The following is a 21,167-nucleotide window of genomic DNA, read 5'->3' on the forward strand; positions in this document are numbered from 1 at the left end:
AAATAGTTTTCTCTCTGTTGGTATTTGTACGTGTAAGTTAAATCAGATTTTTTTATTGGTCTTATATCTCCTGTTTGGTGTGAACTGTTATGAATGTAAAAACCTGCCGTGATTTATTCGTGGGTGCAGACTAACTTGTGACCTAAACAAAAACCTGTTCACAGTTAAACATGTCATAACTCAAGCATAAAATGAAATACAAGACTTTTTATGGAAAGAGTTCAGTCTTTTAAAGTTTATTGACATGAGGAAAACATTGGGATAATGTTTAAATACTCTACACAATAAAGTTATTAAAACATGCACATGGAAAATATAATATACTGTACATAAATATTACATCGGGAAAACAAATTGTTCCTAGCTGGTCTAGCTTCTAACGCAGTGCCTGTGTGTTTAAGATTAAGTTTGACCCCAAAAACCACAACTTGAGACACCTTCTGAGACAAACCTGACGTTCATAGTGCAAGAAGAGACACTTAATGGAAATTAATGGAATGCTCGACTCATGGCAGGCGTGGGCCTCTTCAGTATGGCCTCCACGGAGAAGGACAAAGACTCGCCGGACGCCATCTTGGTCCCCACGGGCTTGGACAGAAAGTCTTTGGCGTACCTGTCGGCGATTTTCACGGCCTGAATGTCCTTGGCGGAGCCCTCCCTGAACTTCCGGGCGGCCTCCTCTAGGAGCTCTTTGCAGTACGGAGCCCGGAGCTCCAGCCCGGCCCCGCCGCTGGTTTTCTCACCCAGCGAGTGCTGGATGAGGGAGTGAAAGGAGTTGAGTTTCATGGACAGCTTCGCGCTGTCCTTGCTCAGCTTGTTCAGAACCTGGCCGGAGTTTTGGGATTGAGGGTTGCTGGGGAAGGATTGTCCAAAGCTCCTCTTGGGTGGAGAGAAGGCCGAGCGTTCCCGCTGGCCCCCCTGGGTGACGCCGGGAGGTTTGGGATCAGCCCGCTGAGGGTCCGACGAGTCCGGCAGCGCAGCTGCTCGGGATCCTTCCAGCTTGGCCGCGACCTCCTGCTCCGGCGGCTGGCTCTCGGCTGGCACCGCCTTGGGCTCCCACACCGCACCCGGCTTCATGTTCTGCACCGCCGTGGCGTTGAACAGGCACTGCTGGTAGAGCAGGGCGTCACCCAGGTTGGCCGCGCCGCGGGGCCACACCATGTAGCCTCCGCGTGACGGCTGCAGCGGGTAGTGGCGGTAGGTGGTGGCCACGCTGACGTTGGAGGAGATGAGCTCCACGTTGGCTGAGCCGGCCGGGTACTGCATGGACAGATCCAGGCAGTTAGGGCCCAGGAAGTTGCACAGCTCTTTGGGCTGCGGGTCGGCCGGAGCCGCCGGCGAGTAGGACGTCTTGTAGTTGTACTCGGCGGCGTGGTGAGCCATGCTGTTGGGGAAGATGAGCGAGGCCGCCTGGCTGTTCTCCAGCAGCTCTCGCTCTTTGTACTCCCGCTCCAGCATGATGGTTTCCAGCTCCTTGTCTGCGAAGGCCCTCCTCTTCCTCATGCGATCGCTCAGCGGCGGGGGGAGAGCCGCGTTGGCTGCCAGGAAGGGATCGGACTGCACCGGACGGTATCCTGTCATCAAAAGAACACCCGTTTAATTCAAAGGTCTATGACAGTCAATGTGTTCTGGATTAAAACTGAAGTCAAGCATGCAGGCAGAAATGTTCACGCTGACAAACATGCAAAACATGAAATAAAGAAGAATTTTCACTCTGGTTTGAAGAAAATATAAATCATGCTGAATAAATAAATCCTATTTGTATGTTGCAACAATGCTAGAGATGATAATCAGTGAACTTATCACATGCCAAATATGTTTATCAAGTCACTGCTTGCAGATGTTAACAAGTCCTCACCACTTTTATGGTGTTGTTAGTGGGAACAGATAGAACTCCAATACAAGCTACAGGAGAAAGTGAGCGTTAAACAAACCAAGAGAAATAGAAAAAGATCAGAAAGCAATAAAACGTGTTTCTATTTGTCAGGTCTGTTGCCTCGTTACCTTCCAGGATGCTTTTGGCGAGCATGGTGGACGGTCGAATGTGCCGCTGATATATCGTCCTCCTCTCTGCTGGGATCGGTTTCCCAGATATTCCTTTCTTATCCTGATGAAAAGAGAAAACAAAGAACGACTTTAGGTCGTGCTGTCGGGATCTTTTTCTTGATCCTTTAAAAATACCAGATTTGTCACAGCTGAAGTCCAACTTCTAAGAATAATCTACCTTTTTTTTACTGTCATAACAACTGTTTCTAAATAGGTTAAAGCAGGATCAGTTGAACACAAGATTAAAAGTTTAATACATTGATTTTTGGCCTTTCAAACGACACAGAAATTTAAAAAAAGGGTTTTACAACTAAGCCTGGTTTCATTACTTCAAACAGCAATATGTTCACAAGTCTGTGTAATAAAGGTTATACATTAAGTTTTCACACACACACACACTCACACACACACACTCACACACACACTCAAACTGAAAAAAAATGTCCATCTGGTATCATCTTTAAAATGCCACAGCTGACGTGGTTCATTATTTTGACCTCAGACATTCTCAAATATTTGAATGTCACCACAGTCAAAACACACACACACACACACACACACACACATATATAAGAGCTTATAGGAAATACATAGGAGGAGATCCAAAAAGGCCGATATGTGTTTGTTTACAAGTAAAGATGTAAATGTCTAATTGTTGGGGAAAGAGTGAGACTTGCATCTTTACTTAAGCTGTGTAAATAAGCTTTTACTTTTTATTTAAAAAGTGATTGTTGGCTGGGAAGACATCAAAAACTCCTCATGGACGCCATTGATTTACATTCATGCTCATTCAGTCAAACAAAGAGAGATCGTAGCACACATTAAATAACCCGATCCTTTAATCTGAGCCAGTACACACCTCAACTTAAATCAAAACTAAACCTCAACCTGCTTTGTTTGGAAAAACTAAACTGTATTTCATAAAAGGCTAGCTTCAAACTTGACTTTGAGAACTCTGTTGTGTTTTTTTAGATGACATGAAGGCTGGATTGATTTTACATAAATACGCCGGTTCAAGAAACCAGAATTGTGTTTCTGCTGATAGGTCAGAAAAACATGTCGCCTATTCAGGCTTCTTGTGGTCACAAACGATGGCCCTTAATGTTGCACTGCAGCTCAAATAAATAAAAAAGAGCAGTTAAAGACAAGTTTGACTGGAATATGAAGACTAATGGGTCGATTATGAAGCCCAGCGCGTTATCTTAAAAGTAAAATTTAGGTCAAAAGTCATTGTAATAATCAGAGCAACAGACTTTCTAAGTGCTGCTGGAAGTTCCATAACTAAAACATAAATAGCATGTGAAGCTACACTTGGAATCCAACACTAATGCTAATAAATATATATGATTTATGTCATGCTATTTGATGATGATACGCGTTTCTCTTCCAACAGATTTACTGTAGTTTTAAACACATAGTTCTGCACGTTTAACATGGATTTCCCCTTGTAGCCGAGGAGAGCAGTGACTGAGCCTCTGGATTCACAAAGTAAATAAAGCGGTGGTGGAAAAAATGCTCCTGGCTTATGAGAAGCAAGATCAACATCTCCTGGAAATCCCTACAGCAACAGCAACAACAACAACAACAAACCTGCACAGCCAGAGAGGTCTGAGGGAATACACTTGCTAAAGTCAAGTCACTGGATGTGATGTTTGTTTTATTGTTAATATCTCGAATAACCAGTAGGCCACTGCAGAAATAAAGTGAAATACATTTTACTGTGGGGTCTAATTTGTTCACTAGCTGTTGCTGAATAAAAGCACTTGAATGCATCACAACTTTTCAAGGTACTGCTCCAGCTTTTAACGTTTAAGAACAGCATTCACACACATATCCATACAGCCTGTACACACACACACACACACACACACACACACACACACACACACACACACACTCTCTCTGGGCCTGTACCTCCGTGGCTTGCTGCCTCCTCAGGGCCACCTGCGCCGCCATCACCCGCTGTCTCTCCACCACCAGCAGGCAGTTGGCGCACTGGCAGTCCCTCCAGCGGCAGAAGCGCTTGTGTCCCTTCAGGCAGGACACCACGCCGTGGTTTCGGCAGCGGGCGCACTTCGGCGTCCGGCTCAGCTTCCTCTGGTCTCCGGGACACACGCCGCTGGGGCCCGGCTTGTCGTTGGCCTTGCTGCAGTCTCCGTCTCCGTCGTCCTCGGCGGCGGCGTGGCCGGCGGCCGGGTCGTCGCTCTCCGTCTCCAGGCTCTCCACGTCGATTTCAAACTCGCAACCGGCGCTTTCTGACATGTCTGCCCGAGTCCTCCGCCGGCTGTGTGAACACCCAGTTTATCTCTGAATGAACACATATGAAGATTAGTCCCTAGTTATTATGAGGTTATAGGAGTTAATAGTGGCTTAATAACTCGGCATAATCACTCCACACAATATCCTGTGGAAGCTACAATGTTTAGCCTATAATAGCAGATTTCATTAATTATATTCTTCCATAAATTCCCAATAACCTTTTTTTATTCTTATGATGGTTTAAATTAACTTCTTTGGCGGTAGATTTTTTTTATTTTTTAACCTCTGAGCTAAACTTAATTATTTGACACAAAAGAGAAATATCCATGCACAAGGATGATGAAAGATAGTGGTCTAGTTTTTATTTATTAATCTGCAAAAACATGGTCCAAATAAAAATAAAAAAGAGGAAAAATATATTCCTTAAAACCCAGAATGTGCACAGCTAAAATGAGTAGGGACTGATATCAATATGATTGCTTTTAACTTTTATTTAATTGTTTAATTGTCTAAGATAAATAACCTTTATTATGATTCATCACATGACTCAAAAAAGAGGCTTGTCCGGTATTTAATTGGTTATTTCATGCACTAATATGCTATTCTGTAAATCTCCATAAGGACACGAGAAACGGACTTGAGTTTACCTCCAGAGGTGGATCCAGCGGTCTTGTCCAGGTTTTTTTTTTTTTTTTTTTTTTACAGCCGTCGTTAAGCCCCGTGATGAATCACACGCAGTTAAACACGCAGTCCAGCACAGGTTCGTAATTAACCGCTAATTGAGTGGGTGAGTGAGCGTCTCACTCCGGACAGACCCAAGCTTTCCTTCTGAGGAAGAAACTCCGAGCGACACTCCTAAGAACCGCTCCAGGCTGCGTTCCCTGTCCTCTGATTGGCTGCTTACAAACACACGCCGACCAATAGGATCGCGGGCAGTTAGCAGGGAGGGGGGAGTCTTCCTAGTAACGGACGGTTGACAGTAATTATATTACTTTTCCTGAGCAACGAGCTCACTTGTAGGTAATTGAGCCTGATTTTAGCGTTAAAAACTATTAAAAAACAAAAACATAATTGAATATTGTGACTGTACCTTGATTTAACAGCAAGGCCTACATTCATATTAAAGCACATTTTCCATTACAAAAAACTATGAAATCATTGTTTATTTATGCCAGAGCTAAATATCAAAAAGCTAAGCTAGCTTGTTGAACCCCTCAGTAGTATCTTTGTCTTTTTATGAATGAATATAGAATGATGGATATCTAGTTGTATTTATTGATGAGCACACTTGAGCTTTTCTACTTTATTATTTTTTGTTCAATTAGCGTAAGCATATAGCTTAATTTTGAATAATAAAGAAAAAATAGACAGTATAGACATTATTGGTCAACAATGATGAGTAATATGACAAAGACTATTTATATATGACAAATAATCAAAAGTCAGCGTTAATACCTTCACAATAAAAGCAGAAATTCACTTGTATCTAATGATAGGCCTTATCCTTTAGATTTATATTGACTAAAGACATAAATTAGGTCACAACTAAAATAACGGTGGGGAAAAACTCTGCCTTTCATATCAGTTTTCCATGTAGCCTATGGGCCTATTTCACAATCCAAAATATGTATTTTTTTATTTACTGCACAGTTAAACTGGAATAAACAACACAAATGTAAAAAAAAGCAGAATATCACAGTGATGCACATTATAACCTGTTTACACTGGTCACAGATTAAACGGAGCAGATTAACAGGTGATGAATGTGTACTGCAGGTTGTTACAGTCTGTCCTCCTACCAGATTAATACAGTGTTTTCACAACAATCACACCTGACAGAAAAAAAAACACCTTGTCAGCATGCAGAGTCCTACACACAACAAGTGAAACCCTGAATACACAGCGTCTAATGTAACTCAAAATATAACTAAAATAATAAAACAACTTCAATTTAACCCTCACTTCAGACCTTAAACTAACAAACACATTGCAAAATTATAGGCCTGTTATTATCCTACTAAATCCTGTTTTAACCACATGAACCCAATAAAATAATAATAATAATAAAAGCACAAGAAAACACTTGTTTTTTGTATTTCTTTTATATATTAACGGAATTATTTAGTCTCTCTCATACTCTATACTCAACATGTAGTCCTAGCCTATTTACCAGAATAATAACAAATCAATAAGTCTAATTAAATTCGGTTTGGTTGTGACAGTGTTAGTTCACCCTCATCTTTCATAGCTGGTGTGACTGATGACCTCTGAAACTATGTTTGTCTCTTTGTTTGACTGAAAGCTCGACTAATAGAGAGACATCGCAGCATTTACTCAGTGTTAACTGACTTCCATGGGGACTGACAACGGGACAATAGACACACACACACACACACACACACACACACACACACACACACACACACGGCCCACTGTAGCTTGGGAAATAATGTTGACTCAAACCCTTTTGTGATGTGAAATCAACGAACAAAGCGACGTTAAAAGGAGGATGTTTTGTATATTCCGTTCAAAGTAAGGGAGGGGTAGGTACCTGTTTGTCCTGCTTGGCTCGAAATTAGTGTCAAAGCTGTGAAATAATAAGTTATAGCTACTGTACAGTGCTGCAAGCCTATACAGTATGTGACATTTTAAAATTGCATAATGTCTAACTTTTATATTCTTAATTTCCGATCTCATACTTAATATTTATTTTATAGAAAAAAAAACCCTATTAATGACATTATGTGTTATGATAAATAGATATGTTGTTTCTTTTTATGGTAGGCCTCACCTATATAATGACATTATACGTTATTATAACATGATCATGTTTTAGACTTTAATTAAATAGAGAAGCACATTTGTGCCTCTAAAAGTCGCTTCTCGTCTTCGCGTAATCCCTTCTCCAGATGAGGACAGTGCCTCTTAACGGCTCCTCCATGTGTTGGAGGTGAAGACGTCAGGCCTGCAGGTGCAGCTTTATTCGCCACTTCGTCTTAATTTACTGCGCAGGTTACGAGCGGCCACCCCGGGCCGCCGCTTCCACACCAGGAATGCTTTGAAGCCGAGGGCCGGCTGGACCGGCGGACAGGAGGATCCGCACGGAGCTGGGACCCTCCAGGTGAAAAGTGTTGTCTGTGTCCGACTCAATAGGGGGGCGGGGCTCCACGGGTCCTTGAATGGGCATCCAGGAATCGTTTATTATCTTCCAAGGTCCCTCGGAGGAATCCCGGGGGGTCGGGTATGTCAGGGGGTCTTTACAGGAGGCTCAATAGGTGGTTCCAAGGGTATTCAATACCGCCTGGAATCCTTTCAAGGAAGCTCCTTGTGGGCCCTTTCAAAGACTCAAAATCCTGGAACTCTTCAAAGATCCCTGCAGAGGATTCTGAAACCTCTTCAAGGACCCTGGAAACTTCAAACAGATCCCAAGGCCCCTGCAACAACCCCTGAAATTCTCTGAAAATCCTGAATTTTCAGAGAATTTGAGGATTTGAGTTCCAATGAAGTTTCCGTTGATCCTGAAATAGATTCCAGGCGTTATTGAATGAGTTTCAGGGTCTTTTCTGGGGTCTGGAGAGCGACTTTCGAGTGAAAGGGTCTGTTGATCCTTGAGGAGTCTCCAGGAATCCTTGAAGGGGTTCCAGGCGTAATTGAAGGAATTTCACTGGTCTTTTGTTCAGTTTTCAGGGGTTCAGGGGAACTTAACGGGTTTCCATGGATCCTTGAATGGATCCCAGGCATTACCGAGTGAGTTGGAGTCCCTGACAAGAACCACAAGGAGCTTCCCTGAAATCCTGCTTCATCTGAACTACTTGCAGCAGTCCTTGCAGGGGTCTGGACATCCTTGGGGAGTTTTCAGGGTCCTTGAGGAGGATTCAGTAATCCTTCAGAGGGGTCCATGGGTCCTTAAAGGGATTCCAGGCATCACTAAAAGAGTTCCAGGGAACTTTGAAGGGGTTTGGGGATCATTAGGGTTTCATCCTTGAATGGATGTTGGTAGAGGAGTTGTTTCAGGCGTATTTTAATCATTGCATGGGTTCCAGGTGTTACTGATGTGATTTCAAGGAGGGGTCCTGGGACTCTTGAGTATATTCCAGGGATCCCTCAAGGGGCTCCAGACATTAGTGAAGGCATTTCAAGGCTCCTTGTTGGGTAGAACACAGATCCAAGACATCATAATAAAAATATGTCAAATAAAAACACATTTTTTAAACTTCCCTTTACTCAAAAGAATGTTGGAAACCCAGGTCTAAATTCAGTATCCAGTATTTAATAAAAGTAAACATTTTGAGAATTTACAGTAGTTTTTATCTCCAAAGGAGCCACTATGATATTCTTATTGTGACTTTTTAAATAAACTTTATACAGTTTATCTTTTAGGGCTGTAGCTCCACCATGTATACCTCTTAAAAGGAGCGTATATCAGTATAACATGAGGTATCATCAGCTCCTTCATGTTCATTTAGGGTGCTGTCTGTGGACTTTAACTCCTGTTGGTCCTTCTTAATGAGCTCACAGACACACAATGACACTTTCTCACACGCTGTCCAGTTTACTCTCCGGGTTGATTGAAACAACAGCATCTCGTTGGAAGCGTCCCGCTGTGCCGGCCGTAAAAGTGTAACAGGAGCTGTGTATAGACAGAAGAGCAGAGTGGGATCACTGGGATCACTGGGATCACTGGGGGGATCCTGTTATGTTAATTAGCCTCTGATGGACCGACAACACATGCAGCTGAATACAAAAGCAGGCGGGACGACATTTGTCTCTGTCTGACACCTCGACCTCTCGGGCTGCAAACGGGAGGACGTGTCCTCCAGCAGAGGAAGTATTCAGATCCTTCACTTAGAAGTACTAATACCACAATGTAAAGAACAATACTCTGTCCTGCATTGAACATGTAAGCAAGTATAATCAGGGAAATGTACTGAAAAGTCTTAAAAAAAAGTACTCAATGAAGATAAATGTCATCTGTGACTGTTGTACTATAACATATTATATTATCAGAGTATTATTACGCATGAATGCTACTTTTTATCAGACTGCAACTCAGTATGGATTTCTCTGCTGATTATTTTATTCATTAATCGATTCATTGATTGGTTTGTAGAAATAGTAAAAAAATAAATAAATAAAAAATAAATGTAAACGTTTTTTTTAAATAATTTTTGTTTTATTATTTTTGTTAGAATTTTTTAGTCCGAATCATTACATTATTTTAAATTAATAACAAAAAATCTTCACATTTGTTAAGCTGGAACCATTAAACGTTTATGCATGAAACATGACAATTATCAAAATTGTTGCCAATTAGTTTCAACTCTTCACATCAGTTCTAATTGAATGTATCAATAGGTAGAGTAGTTAGACTTTATTTTTAATTTTATTTGATAAACTATTCATATATTTTGTGTGCAAAAATCTACATTTGTAACCAAAGCTGTGTAATAAATGTAAATGTTTTATGAAGTAAAAAGTACAATATTTCACTCAATTGTTGTGGAGTAGAACTAGGAAGCAACATGAAAAGGAAATACTCCAATAAAGTAAAAGTACCTCAAATATGTACGTATGTAGTTACTTTTCCAGTATTTTGTGGTAAATTTGAAGGCAGTAAAAAGGGGAAAAAACTAAAAACTCTTCCAGGAAGACATTACTTTAGGCTTCACCCTAAATCTTTAATATTCTCATTTAAGTCACATCATTGTGATACAACGTTTGCGTGGTAGAAGTCCTTCTTATAAGAGATAATTAATAAAATTGAAATAAAAAATTAGACATGTTTTATGTTAAAAATGCACGTATGAATTGGCCTAATTGAAAGTCAACAATGTTTCCTGCATGAAGTTCCTGCTTCATCTAATGAAGCTTCACCAGCTGCTGTTACAAACATGATGTAATAAAATAGTGGTATTTAGTCTGTACTGTAGCCCAGAGATGATGAAGTACAAATACACATTTGAGCCACTGGGTGGCAGACTGGAGCAGTTTTCAGTGATGAAAAAAGAAAAAGATTAGAGAGTGTATTTAGAGAGTGTTTGTTTTTTATTAGGCTTTTTTTTTTTCACAGTTTTCTTAATTTGATAACAAATTAAGAAAGCTGCTAAAGAAACATTTTATTTCCAACACATATTTGTGTATAAACACATTTTCAGTTCTAAATCTCCTGATTTTTATGTTCAGTTCTGAGATTTGGCTTTTTGAAATAAACATGATGTGGATGTATTTCACCACTAGATGGCAGCAGTTACAAGGTTTTGACAAGAGGACAGACCAGTTTCTGCTCCTCTTTAAAAAATATCCATTTTACAAATAATCAGTAGAATGTAGTGTTGCTGCATGTCTGAGACTATTTTTATTTTTTAAGTTATGAGAGATGAGTTTGTTGTTTTACAATCTACTAATTATCTTTGTCACTCACACAGAAAACTAACAAACTGTTAAACAGCGTGTGAATTTCTTTATAATATTACATCATCGTTCATTTGTTGATTATATTTTTGTATATTAATTTGAATCTTCAAAGTACTACATTTATCAAATAAATGTTGAAAAAAAAGTAAAAATATTTCCCTCTCAGAAGTGCTGGAGTACAAGAATAAAGTAGCAGAAAATGGAAATACTCAAGTAAAGTACAATTACCTCAAAAAGAACGCACTTGAGTACATGTACTTAGTTACTTTCCACAACTGCTGACTATTGAGTTAAACAAAATAGTGATAGTGGTAAAAGTGCCACTTATTGTTCATATATTTAGGATGTTGCAAAAAAAAAATTAAATAAAAAGATGCTTCATCCTTTGGGCACAAAAGGAGACGAGATGCTGAAATATTCAGTTTTTAATAACTAATATTAAACATAAAAGTCGTCCCCTGCTGCTTATTTACATGTACAAATCAGCTGTGGTTTAATTACAGCCGACTAGTTTTACTGTGTTTTATTTCTTTCATCACTAATCGGATGACTTCAGACTCTGAATCATGTGACAATATGTATTTAATGCAACACACTCTTTTTCATATTAGACTGAACATCAGTGGTGGAACGTATACTGTACATGTAAGTACATCTACTCAAGTATTGAACATGTTCATTTGCTTGAGTTTTCCTATTTATGGCAACGTTACACTTGTACTCCACTACATCTCAGAGGTAAGTATTGTACTTTTTTTACTCCACTACATTTGTCCGACAGCTTAAGTTACTTTTCAGATCGCAGTCGTCGTCTCCTTCCTGCAGTGAACGCCTCGTATCTCCAGATGTGATGATGTTGGACGTTTGTGATGAACTGAAGGATGAAGAGTTCCTTCCTGTGTTGAGAAAACTCTTCTGCTTCTTAAATATATAAACTCTTTAAAAAGCCTTTTGGATCAGCTGAGAAATGAACGGTCTGTTTGTCTTTTTAGAGATTTGTTGTTCTCAGAGGAACGTATGACGATCTTATAGAATATGATGAATTGATGTAGAATAACAGGATATAAAGGAGTTAAAATAAGCACAACCTGAAACATCTAGAGCAGTAAAACACATTCATATGAATCCAGAAACATCATCGATAATATCAAAACAGGGAACACTTTACTGCACAATGAGTACTTTTACTTTACTCACATGATGCTGATACACACTTTTACTGAAGTACAGTTTGAATGCAGGACTTATATAGTAGTGGAGTATTTTCACACTGTGGTATTAGTACTTCTACTGAAGTAAAGGATCTGAATACTTCTGATGTCGGCACATATTCACTTTCACACTTTATAGCAAAATATATATAGAAGATCTGAAAGAGACACTTCACAGCATTTCTTGTGGGTTCATAATGATTTGTGAATACTTTTATGATTTTGTTGTAATATTTGGGCCTTTAACAAATCCTTCATGCTCTGATCCGTTTGTACACACTGCACCTTATAAAGCCTGTCTTTGTACTTTCTGTTTGATTCTCGACATGTGAAACGCTACACTTGTGATATTCTGCAAATTGCTGGTAGATATAGTCGCATCAAAAGAGCACCAGATATTGTTACATGTATATGTGTATGTTCTCTGTCTGCCTCGTCTCCAGTGGTGGAAGAAGTATAGTCTGATCTTTTACTGATAAGTAAAAATACTAATACAGCGTAGAAATACTCTGTCACAGCAAAGTAAATGCATTCAACACTAAGTAAAAGAACAAAAGTATTATAGCATCAACGTAAAGAACCAAAAGTAAAAGTACTCATTGTGCAGAACTTCAAAATCATATATATATTACTTTACTACAATATATATTATAAATATTGATGCGTTTCCTCACTAAAAATGGGGTTTATTTTAACTACTTTATGTACAGCTGTGTAGCTTAATCTATAATAATATGAATACGTCATAATTTATTTGTTGTTTATATTTTACATCATTAATCTGAATCTGCAAATGTAGTGGAGTAGAAGTATAAAGTAGCAGAAAATACTACAAGTACCTTAAATCTGTAAGGACTTGAGTAAATGTACTTCATTACTTTTCCATCACTGCTGTTCTCTGTTGTCTGCTGTTAATTAATGAGAAAGCTGCTGTATTAAGCCTTTCATTTAAAATATGACGTATCTTTGTGAAATATGAATTCAGCCAATAAGATGAATGAAGTGATGGAAGCGACACTGAGAGACAACAATCTGATCCTTTTGGAAACTCAGATTTATTTGGCATTGACTCTTCACATGCATTGATGATCCTTAACATCGAAAGTGTTCACAGTACTAAACATGCTGCAGGAAACAAAGAGGACACGAGTCCCGTTACATTCATCCGATTTTGGTTATGTGTCCACGTGACGTGTTGAGAGCACGAGCGGGTGATGTCAGCGAGGATTTACATCACCTTGTCAAAGGGTGATTGCTTGACACAGTTCAATTCAAACAAGACGGAAAAAGACCCTTTATACACACACACACGCACACGCACACACGCACACACACACACACACACACACACACACACACACACACACACACACACACACACACACACACACACGCGCGCCGGATGTCCATTCACAATAATACATATTTGGTGTCCCGCTGCTGTTCTCAGTCCATCAGCAGCTTCTTTAGCTGGATGAGTTCAGGATCCGGGAGTCTGCGGAGTCGGAGCGCTCTTCGTACTCCTCATCGGGGGAGTAGAGGCCCGGTTTGGTTCCCTGCGTGCAGCTCTCCTCCTGGACGCCGATGCGCTGCTGCTCCTCGGAGGGTCTGGACGGGAGGATGGGGGACCCACGGAACACGGTCCCGGAGGGGGCCGCGGGGGAGAACGGCGACACGTACTGGGCCGCGGAGCGCAGCTGGTACTGCTGCTGCAGCGCCATGGTATTCCACAGAGTCACGTCGTTGTGCACGAAGGGGCTGGCCTGGCTGCGCGTCAGGGAGTTGCGCAGCATGAGCGGGTAACGCGTGGGCTGCGGGAAGGACGGGTGCGGCAGGCTGGACACTACGCCCGAGGCGGAGTCGGACGTGAACCGGAGGGACTCGGGGACCCGGAAAGCGGAGCCCACCGACCACTTGGCGGAGGTGGACACCGGGTGGTAGGAGCCCAGCGTGTGCTCGAACAGGTGTCCGTTTGCAGGCAACAACAGGGCGTCCGTGTGCGGGTCTGCGTGCGTCGGGTGCGCGCTCCCTTCGGGACTCCGGCTGGACAGCAGCACCTCGATGGCCCCCACCAGATCCCCGCCGCAGCCTCTGAGGATGAGCTCCAGGACCGGGGGCTTGTGAGCGGGGAAGATCTTCTTGAGGACCTCCAGCGGCGGCCGGTTGGCCCGGAGGCTGAAGGGCAGGTTGATGGAGCCGGCGAGGCCCTCGATCAGCACGCCCTGATGCTCCGCGGAGCTGACGGGATACTTCTGCGGACTCTCGGCTTTGGCTTCCTTCTCCGCGCTGCCGGCTTTGTAGCGGCTCTCCTCCGGCTGGGTGGGGGTCTCCGGGGGCTCCGGGGTGTAGCAGGAGTTCGGTTTGGAGCCCTCGGGGGAGCTGACCGGGTCCTGCTCCTTCTCACTGGAGCTCCCCCCGTTTTCAGCCCCGGACCCCTCATCAGGACCGTCATCTGTCGGTTCTGCAACACAAGCAGAAAAAAAGCCCTGATTTCATCTTCCAGGAAAAGGACAAATAATGAATTAAAGAAACTAAATCTGACTTCAGAAACATTTATTTTCTGCACTTTCCTAAATGCAACACACGATGAATGTGTTGTCAACTTGTCTCCAACACAAGGAGCTCGTGAGGATTTACTGGACTTTCTTCCCTCAAAGTGCTGACTGTGTGTCAGTGAGGAATCTACTCTCGGTGCCTTTTGACCACATGTTTGCAAACAGCTCGCTTTGTTTTCTCGGTAACATTCCATGTGGAGCTGACCTCCTGCAGGAGATATGGCGATTACATTCGATTGGTCCTGTAATCTGTTTACACCACTCAGCTCCGTCTGTCAGCGCAGAGATGGAGCTGATGTGGAGTCAGCTGATCGGGGCTCGTGTCCAAATGTTTTAGTGTCAGAAAAACAAACAAAAAAAACAGAGTGGAGTCAAAAGCCACAACAATCTGCACTGTGACATATTACAATAACTCAGTAATTATCACGCCAGTATTTTGGAAGGAATGATGAGCAGTTTACTTCTTTTTTAACAATAATTTCATCAACGACAAACAGCAGAAAACTTAGAAATACTGAAACTATAAGAGCTGAATTTAAGTGTTTATTATTATTTATTTGTTTAGTGTTACGGCCTTAAAATGACCACGTCCGAGATATATATATAAAAAAAAAATCCTGACAGAATAATTGATATTTTTGTAAACATATTTAATATATAAAACTATATAAAAATCATTCCTTTTAAAAAAAAGAGAGAAAGTCTTGCAAATAAATAAATGAAAAAGAAAACAAGAAGCATAAACCAAATCCAAATATTACCAGAACGAAGAGTTCATTTTCAAAGCCTTTCTTAAAACGAATAAACCAAAGTTTGATTGAAAAAAACAAAAACATGATTCATGAAAATAAATAAAAACGGAACGATCTGAAAATTAAGCTTTCTCCTCCTCAACTTATTTAAAACACATTTTGTAAAAATGTCACAAAACAAACTGTATATTAGATTCAACATTACAAACACTTCTTGTTTTTTTGTTTGTAATATCATCACACCTATTGTTTTAAGTTAATGTGTCTGTTTTCTTTAATGTATCTTGTGCTGCTGAATAAATGAAGTTGAATCTTTCTTATCTCATCTTCTCATCTTTAACAACAAATGTGTCATTCCCACATGAAGCAACATTTTGAGGAAGTGCTTGAGTGATTTTTGTGTAACTGAAATATCAGTTATGTACACTAATAACAGAATCTTGGACATTTGTTGGATGGTAAAGAACAGTTTACAAGATATTGAATAAACATCTCAATCGCATTTTTCCTGTCCTGTTTTTGCACATATTTATGAAAACAATAACTCTGCAATGTTTTCAATTTAAATATTTTGTTCCATGTTATTCCTGCAGGTTTGAATGAAAACTTAAAACAATTCGGTAATGCAGTCCTGTGATAATGTTCTTCTTTGTGATTTATTTATAATTCTGTATTATTAGTAGTATCCTTGTAATAATGTAGCAGTTCAAATTATTTCTGTAACTAACAGTTTTTTTACTGCTAATTATTTGGTCATTTTTCCTTCCATCGAATAAAAGTCTTAATTCATCAGAGATGTAAACTTAAAGTGGCGCTCTCTCCTCCCACCTGTGCATGTTTGCGCTCCGGCCTGCACCGCCTCCGTGCTGCTCCACCTCAGCTCCAGCTCCTCCGTCCTCGGCGGGGCTCCCTGGTTCCCCTCGCCGGCTCCGGCTATGCCGATGCCGGGAAGCACCCTGAGCGACTCCGGGATGAGGCTCTCCAGACTCTCGTTGGCCTGCTGCCGGCGGAGCGCCACCTGCGCCGCCATGACGCGCTGCCGCTCGATGATGAGGATGCACTTCTCGCACGTGCAGTCCTTGAAGCGGCAGTAGCGCTTGTGCCCTTTGAGCCACGACAGCACGCCGTGGTTGCGGCACCGCGCGCACTTAGGGGTCCTCTGCAGCGGGGCCCGGGGCTGAGACACCGGAGCCCCCATGTACAGGTACGGGGACCCGTAGCCATTCATTCTGTCAGTGTCCCAGGACGCGCGGTGCGTCTGCGGAGAGGCGCGGCGGGAGTGTCGTTGTGAGCAGCAGCGCAGGATGGAGCCGCTCTGCCCCACGCATGACAGGACGAGGAGAAGAGGTGTGGGCTCCTTGTGGAGGATCCACACCCCCCCTCTCGGCTGACAGCACAGATACGCATCAGGGCTGACACGCTCTTATGGAGACCACGAGTAACCAAACGCTGACACTCGCGTCAAAGCACGCTGCAAAAAATGTCCAACAAAAACTAAACCTGCCAGTAGATGGATCAGATGTTTTTCTGAGAGCCTCCTGGAGAAACGGGCCGATCACTTTCTGTGAAGATTCCAGAGTGGAAACACAGATTGTCTCCATGCATTTAGAGCTTGAGAGAGTTGATCCTGCAGCTGAGCTGAGACACATTACAGCTTCATCGACGAGAAGATGAAACATCATCTTCAGAAGTGGTTCCGAAAGAAAAAGGCCAGCAATGTGACATTTTACAAGACTGTATGAAAATGTAAAAGGTTTAAAGACAAAGTCAAAGACAGGAGCTTTATCAATTGAAAAGATCCGTTTTAATAATTCAATATCAAACTTAATATGGAATTTACTCAGAAAAAATAGTGTTGTAAAAGATGTGTAGGCCTTCAATATAAGTGGTATAGAATCAAACCTTTTCTAGATTGTATGCAGGAAATGCCAAATATAACAAGTTAAGATGACTCAATATGTAACACATCATCAACATGAAAAATAAAAATAAATCCAACCTGAAAACAGCTTCATGAATGTCAAAGATATGCAAGTCTGAGTCCAAACTCAACCAAACTTCAATAACTTGGACGTCCCAGCTGTCCCAAAATGAGACATTATATCTTCATGCATATTCATATTGAAACAAGTCAGCGTTTAAGTCAGAAATATAATCTCATAATAACACCATACTGTAAAAGATGTGTCGTCAAAAAATCAACTGAATATCAAATTGTGTATCAAACAACCAATTAAACATGTACAGGACTTTAAAAAGACTAAATGCACAAATATGCTTCTCTTCTGTTGACAAAACAAAAAAGATTTGTTTTAATTGAACATGAAAGAAACATTGAACCTGAAAACAGAATCATAAACAAACAATGTGTTTGTGACCCAACACTCTTTAGATAAATATCTTTCTTGTTTTTAGGAAGTAACACCAGCAAAGATCATTTAGATGACATTTTAAAACTCAGGACACGTGTGTGTGTGTGTGTGTGTGTGTGTGTGTGTGTGTGTGTGTGTTTGTGTGTGTTTCCCCCTCCCCGTTGCCTGCAGGCCCCGCAGGCTATCAGACTTAATTTGGACAAAGTGCTCGCAGCTTCTCGCACCTTTTACACAATCGTATACATAACTTAGATGATTAGGTCTCTACGCGTATAAAAGCCCTTTTGGGAGCAGTGTGGAGGACGCTGATACGTCCCTTCTGCTGGACTAATAGAGGTGCATTGAAACATAACACCGGACAAAAGCCGGGGCCCATTTCTGACCGTAAAAAAAGGTTTATTCAAGCAAATAATGGGATCCGAGCCTCGCGCGGCTTACAGAGAATAAGAGCCCGGTAAACTTCCCCACACGGAGCCCGTCTCCAGGGCTATTAAGCTTTTAATTGGAAAATAGCAGAAGGAAATCTCAAGGTGACTAGAGTGGCTCTGCAGTTTGTGCCGGACGAGTAGATCTGTGGGGAGTGGGAGGCGGCGGGTGAACGCCTCACACCACAACGCACAATAAATTTATTCATGTTGTTGGTTGACTAAAACACAAACCGGAAAATAAAAGTTTATACCGCAGGATGCGTCGCAGTAAGACATAAGGCTTTGATTTGATTTGATGGCAGTTCAAGACGCAGAAAAAAAATACTCTTTTAAAAAATCTTCTGCTGAATGTGCATTTATTATAAAACACAAAATAGATTTGAATTTACGGGAAATACACGTTTTTTTATTAGTGATTTTAGAAGACAGTGAGATTAACACACAACTTTAATAGAGAGGCTTAATATTTAAAAAATAACAAGGAACCTGACACCTGAATTAAGAACAATGGGAAGAAAAGTGAAACAAAAAACAATAAAAGAAAATGTTCTTTTGTTTCACAGACTATACGTTTAAATGAAATATAATAATATTAATAATGACAATAACAATAACAAAATAATATTGAGGATTACAGCTTTTCTTCCAAAACTTGGATTTTTTTTAATTTCACTCCCAAGAATGAAGCATTATAAATCACCATGATCTTCAACTGCTGCATAACTAGCCTTCTAGCTAACTGTTAGCTCAGTCATTAGCTCCTGGAGCTTCTCTGTATTTTCTCTCCCGTTAACGTTACCTTTTGATCAGCATATAGTACACTTTTTAGTTCACTAACACAGTTATAGAATAGGGAACATAAAGTTTTCTGAGCCAACATCGTGCTAACGGTCACTTAGCACGCTCTTTAGCTCATTAGCTTAACGCTAGCTTGGTCGCTAACGGGACGAAAATGTCTCCCAGTTTATTCAGAAGATGTATTTGTACTGTGGACTCCCGCCACATTATCCCGATAATTCAGTCTTTTTGTTGTCCTGATGCGTGATACAATTCCTATCGCCCCTAATCTCTAACGACTAATTGGGTTCAGACGTTCATGTTTCCTTCAGGATAAATTGTAATAACTGTGTTGATCCCTTAGCGTCTCATCCAGCGCCATCATCAGGTCAAAACTTAAATTTGGTTTAAAACCAAATACCTGAAAACTAATGACATTCCCATCAGCTTCACTTGTACTTCATGTTTAGCGCTAATTAGCACATGTTAGCATGGTGACTACAGTGAACCGTATAGAGCAAGAAGCATAAACTCAACATGTTAGCATTTAATTTGAAGCATCAGAGAGATTTCAATCGCTCACTCCAGCCTCATGTTTGTATATCAGCAGAGGGAACTCCTCCAGCAGGGCCTCTCTTCAGGAGGAGGAGCTGACCTCTGCTGAGTGGGGGGGGGGTTATTATGAGGTGCTGATTGGGGGGCGGTGCCGCCACTCAGAAGTCCTGTCACAGAAGCGCTGATTTAAGTCTCCCCGGGGAGGCGGGACAACTGAGCTCCTGCAGAGGAATTAGACCGGACGTCTGAATTAGTGAGAACATCAGTCAGCGACCACCAGTCTCCAGGGAAAAAGGAAAAGTCTGGCTTTTATTAGGCTAATACTAAATAAGTTGAAGGAAGCAATTGAGTATTAAAGAAGATTCTACTAAATTTTAATTTTTTTATTATTTGACACATTATATAAGCTTTTTATTAGCAGATTTTCCACTTTTTTTCTCGGGGTGAATAGAGTAATAATGTTAACTAATAGATATCACCATGAAACTTCTTCAGTTGATTACTTGCATTCAGACAATTATGTTTTGTATTACACGTTTTCTAGATTGTTATGTTTAAAGATGCAAATGAGGTTTTATCTCAAAATAAATCTGAAAATTGGATAAAGCCAGGTTCAAAACTCTTTGCACGGGACAAGAACAGTGATGTCCCGGATTAAAGTCCTCTATTCAACGTATCCTCATAAAACAGTTCTTATGACATCTTAAAACGTTATTGACGTTTTATTAAGTCTTTTCAAAATAAATCCATGTTGACGTCTCATTTCACGTGGCGAGCAAACAACACAGACTTTTGTCAAAGTGTTGGAAGTGAGAACATGTTTTTGCCGGGAATTTCTTCCCTTATGGCAACATAATTATAAAGCTAGGGTTGGTAATGTTCTTCAAAAACATTTTTTATACGCCGAAATTCTTTTTGATCATATTCTCTCATATCCTTTTCTCATAGACTTCTATACAATCGGACTTCTTTTAGCAGCCCGAGGAGTCGCCCCCTGCTGGCCAGTGGAGAGAATGCACGTTTAAGACACTTCCCCGCATTAGCTTCACTTTTCAGAAGCGGAAGTTGCCGCCTTTGTTGCCGTCTTTCACGCTAGATTTAGGGACTTTTGGAGCTAGTGTTGCCAGCTGTTTTCGTTGGAGGAAATAAGAGTTGTCGACACACAATGGATGATTTAATACATCTAGCATACTCTTCTCCAAATTACCAACCCAATTGTTAGTCATTTAATATTTGTGTTTTATATTGTTTCTTTTGGGTTTTATGTGCAGCTTTATGAATATACCTTCTTGAGGAGTCACAGTGGACATAAAGAGGAATTTAAAAGTCTAAGTCAACTGTAGAGAAGAGTGTGGTCCTCCAGAAGGCCGTTGAGTTGGTTTAGTCCGTCTAGTTCAGCCTGTTTATTGGTTGCCCGTCCTTCAGACAGCCCTGTGATCCTTCGACTACTGGTCAGACAAAATGCTGTTATTAGAAGCATCTACATTCGTTCATTCATTACCCCCAAAAAAAATCCGGTCACATGATACCTAATATTTATCCACACAGGACGTCTAAGATGTTTTAAAAAAAAACAAACAGAAAAGAAAAGCAAAAGATAACAAATGAAAGATGTCCGCAATATTTACATTTTTGCTATATAAATAGAAAAAGACCCTTTTTTGTGATTTAGTCCGGTTAAGCTTGATTGTCATGTGTAATCTTTACTTTATTAGCAGTATGTGGCATTTCACAATCCTTATTGTTGAACCCTGGAATGTTTAATACATCTGCTTCATTTGCTTTCATTGTTATTTAA

General features: G+C 40.9%; 2 protein-coding genes across 3 annotated transcripts; both read right to left on the reverse strand.

Moving 5' to 3' along the window:
- Positions 1–220: 220 nt before the first annotated feature.
- On the reverse strand, positions 221–5,239 carry dmrt2a (doublesex and mab-3 related transcription factor 2a). Its single transcript, XM_068720922.1, has 4 exons — positions 4,953–5,239; positions 3,961–4,353; positions 2,005–2,107; positions 221–1,574 (listed from the first exon to the last, which is right to left on the reverse strand). Exons 2-4 carry the CDS (start codon positions 4,306–4,308, stop codon positions 490–492), a joined length of 1,536 nt encoding a protein of 511 aa, XP_068577023.1. The 5' UTR covers positions 4,309–4,353; positions 4,953–5,239; the 3' UTR covers positions 221–489.
- Positions 5,240–12,984: 7,745 nt separating this feature from the next.
- Positions 12,985–16,465, reverse strand: dmrt3a (doublesex and mab-3 related transcription factor 3a). Of its 2 annotated transcripts, none has more exons than XM_068720825.1 (2): positions 16,094–16,465; positions 12,985–14,416 (listed from the first exon to the last, which is right to left on the reverse strand). In XM_068720825.1, exons 1-2 carry the CDS (start codon positions 16,463–16,465, stop codon positions 13,397–13,399), a joined length of 1,392 nt encoding a protein of 463 aa, XP_068576926.1. In that variant the 3' UTR covers positions 12,985–13,396. The 2 variants fall into 2 exon arrangements, with proteins under 2 accessions (XP_068576926.1, XP_068576925.1); XM_068720824.1 differs by having other exon boundaries at positions 12,985–14,391; positions 16,066–16,465.
- Positions 16,466–21,167: the final 4,702 nt, after the last annotated feature.

This window comes from Cebidichthys violaceus, unplaced genomic scaffold, assembly GCF_023349555.1.
Source record: "Cebidichthys violaceus isolate CVI_PGR_0920_01 unplaced genomic scaffold, fCebVio1.0.p SCAF_26, whole genome shotgun sequence".
Lineage (NCBI taxonomy): Eukaryota > Metazoa > Chordata > Actinopteri > Perciformes > Stichaeidae > Cebidichthys > Cebidichthys violaceus.

Bases quoted from the DNA above. Each gene is read 5' to 3' on its own strand.
- dmrt2a (XM_068720922.1), bottom strand. From the start codon at position 4,308: ATGTCAGAAAGCGCCGGTTGCGAGTTTGAAATCGACGTGGAGAGCCTG. The intron at 2,108-3,960 runs GTACAGGCCCAG...TCTTTTCATCAG, and splicing joins GGAGGCAGCAAGCCACGGAG to GATAAGAAAGGAATATCTGG. The intron at 1,575-2,004 runs GTAACGAGGCAA...TTTTGATGACAG, and splicing joins CGCCAAAAGCATCCTGGAAG to GATACCGTCCGGTGCAGTCC.
- dmrt3a (XM_068720824.1), bottom strand. From the start codon at position 16,465: ATGAATGGCTACGGGTCCCCGTACCTGTACATGGGGGCTCCGGTGTCT. The intron at 14,392-16,065 runs GTGGGAGGAGAG...CTTGTGTTGCAG, and splicing joins CGGAGCGCAAACATGCACAG to AACCGACAGATGACGGTCCT.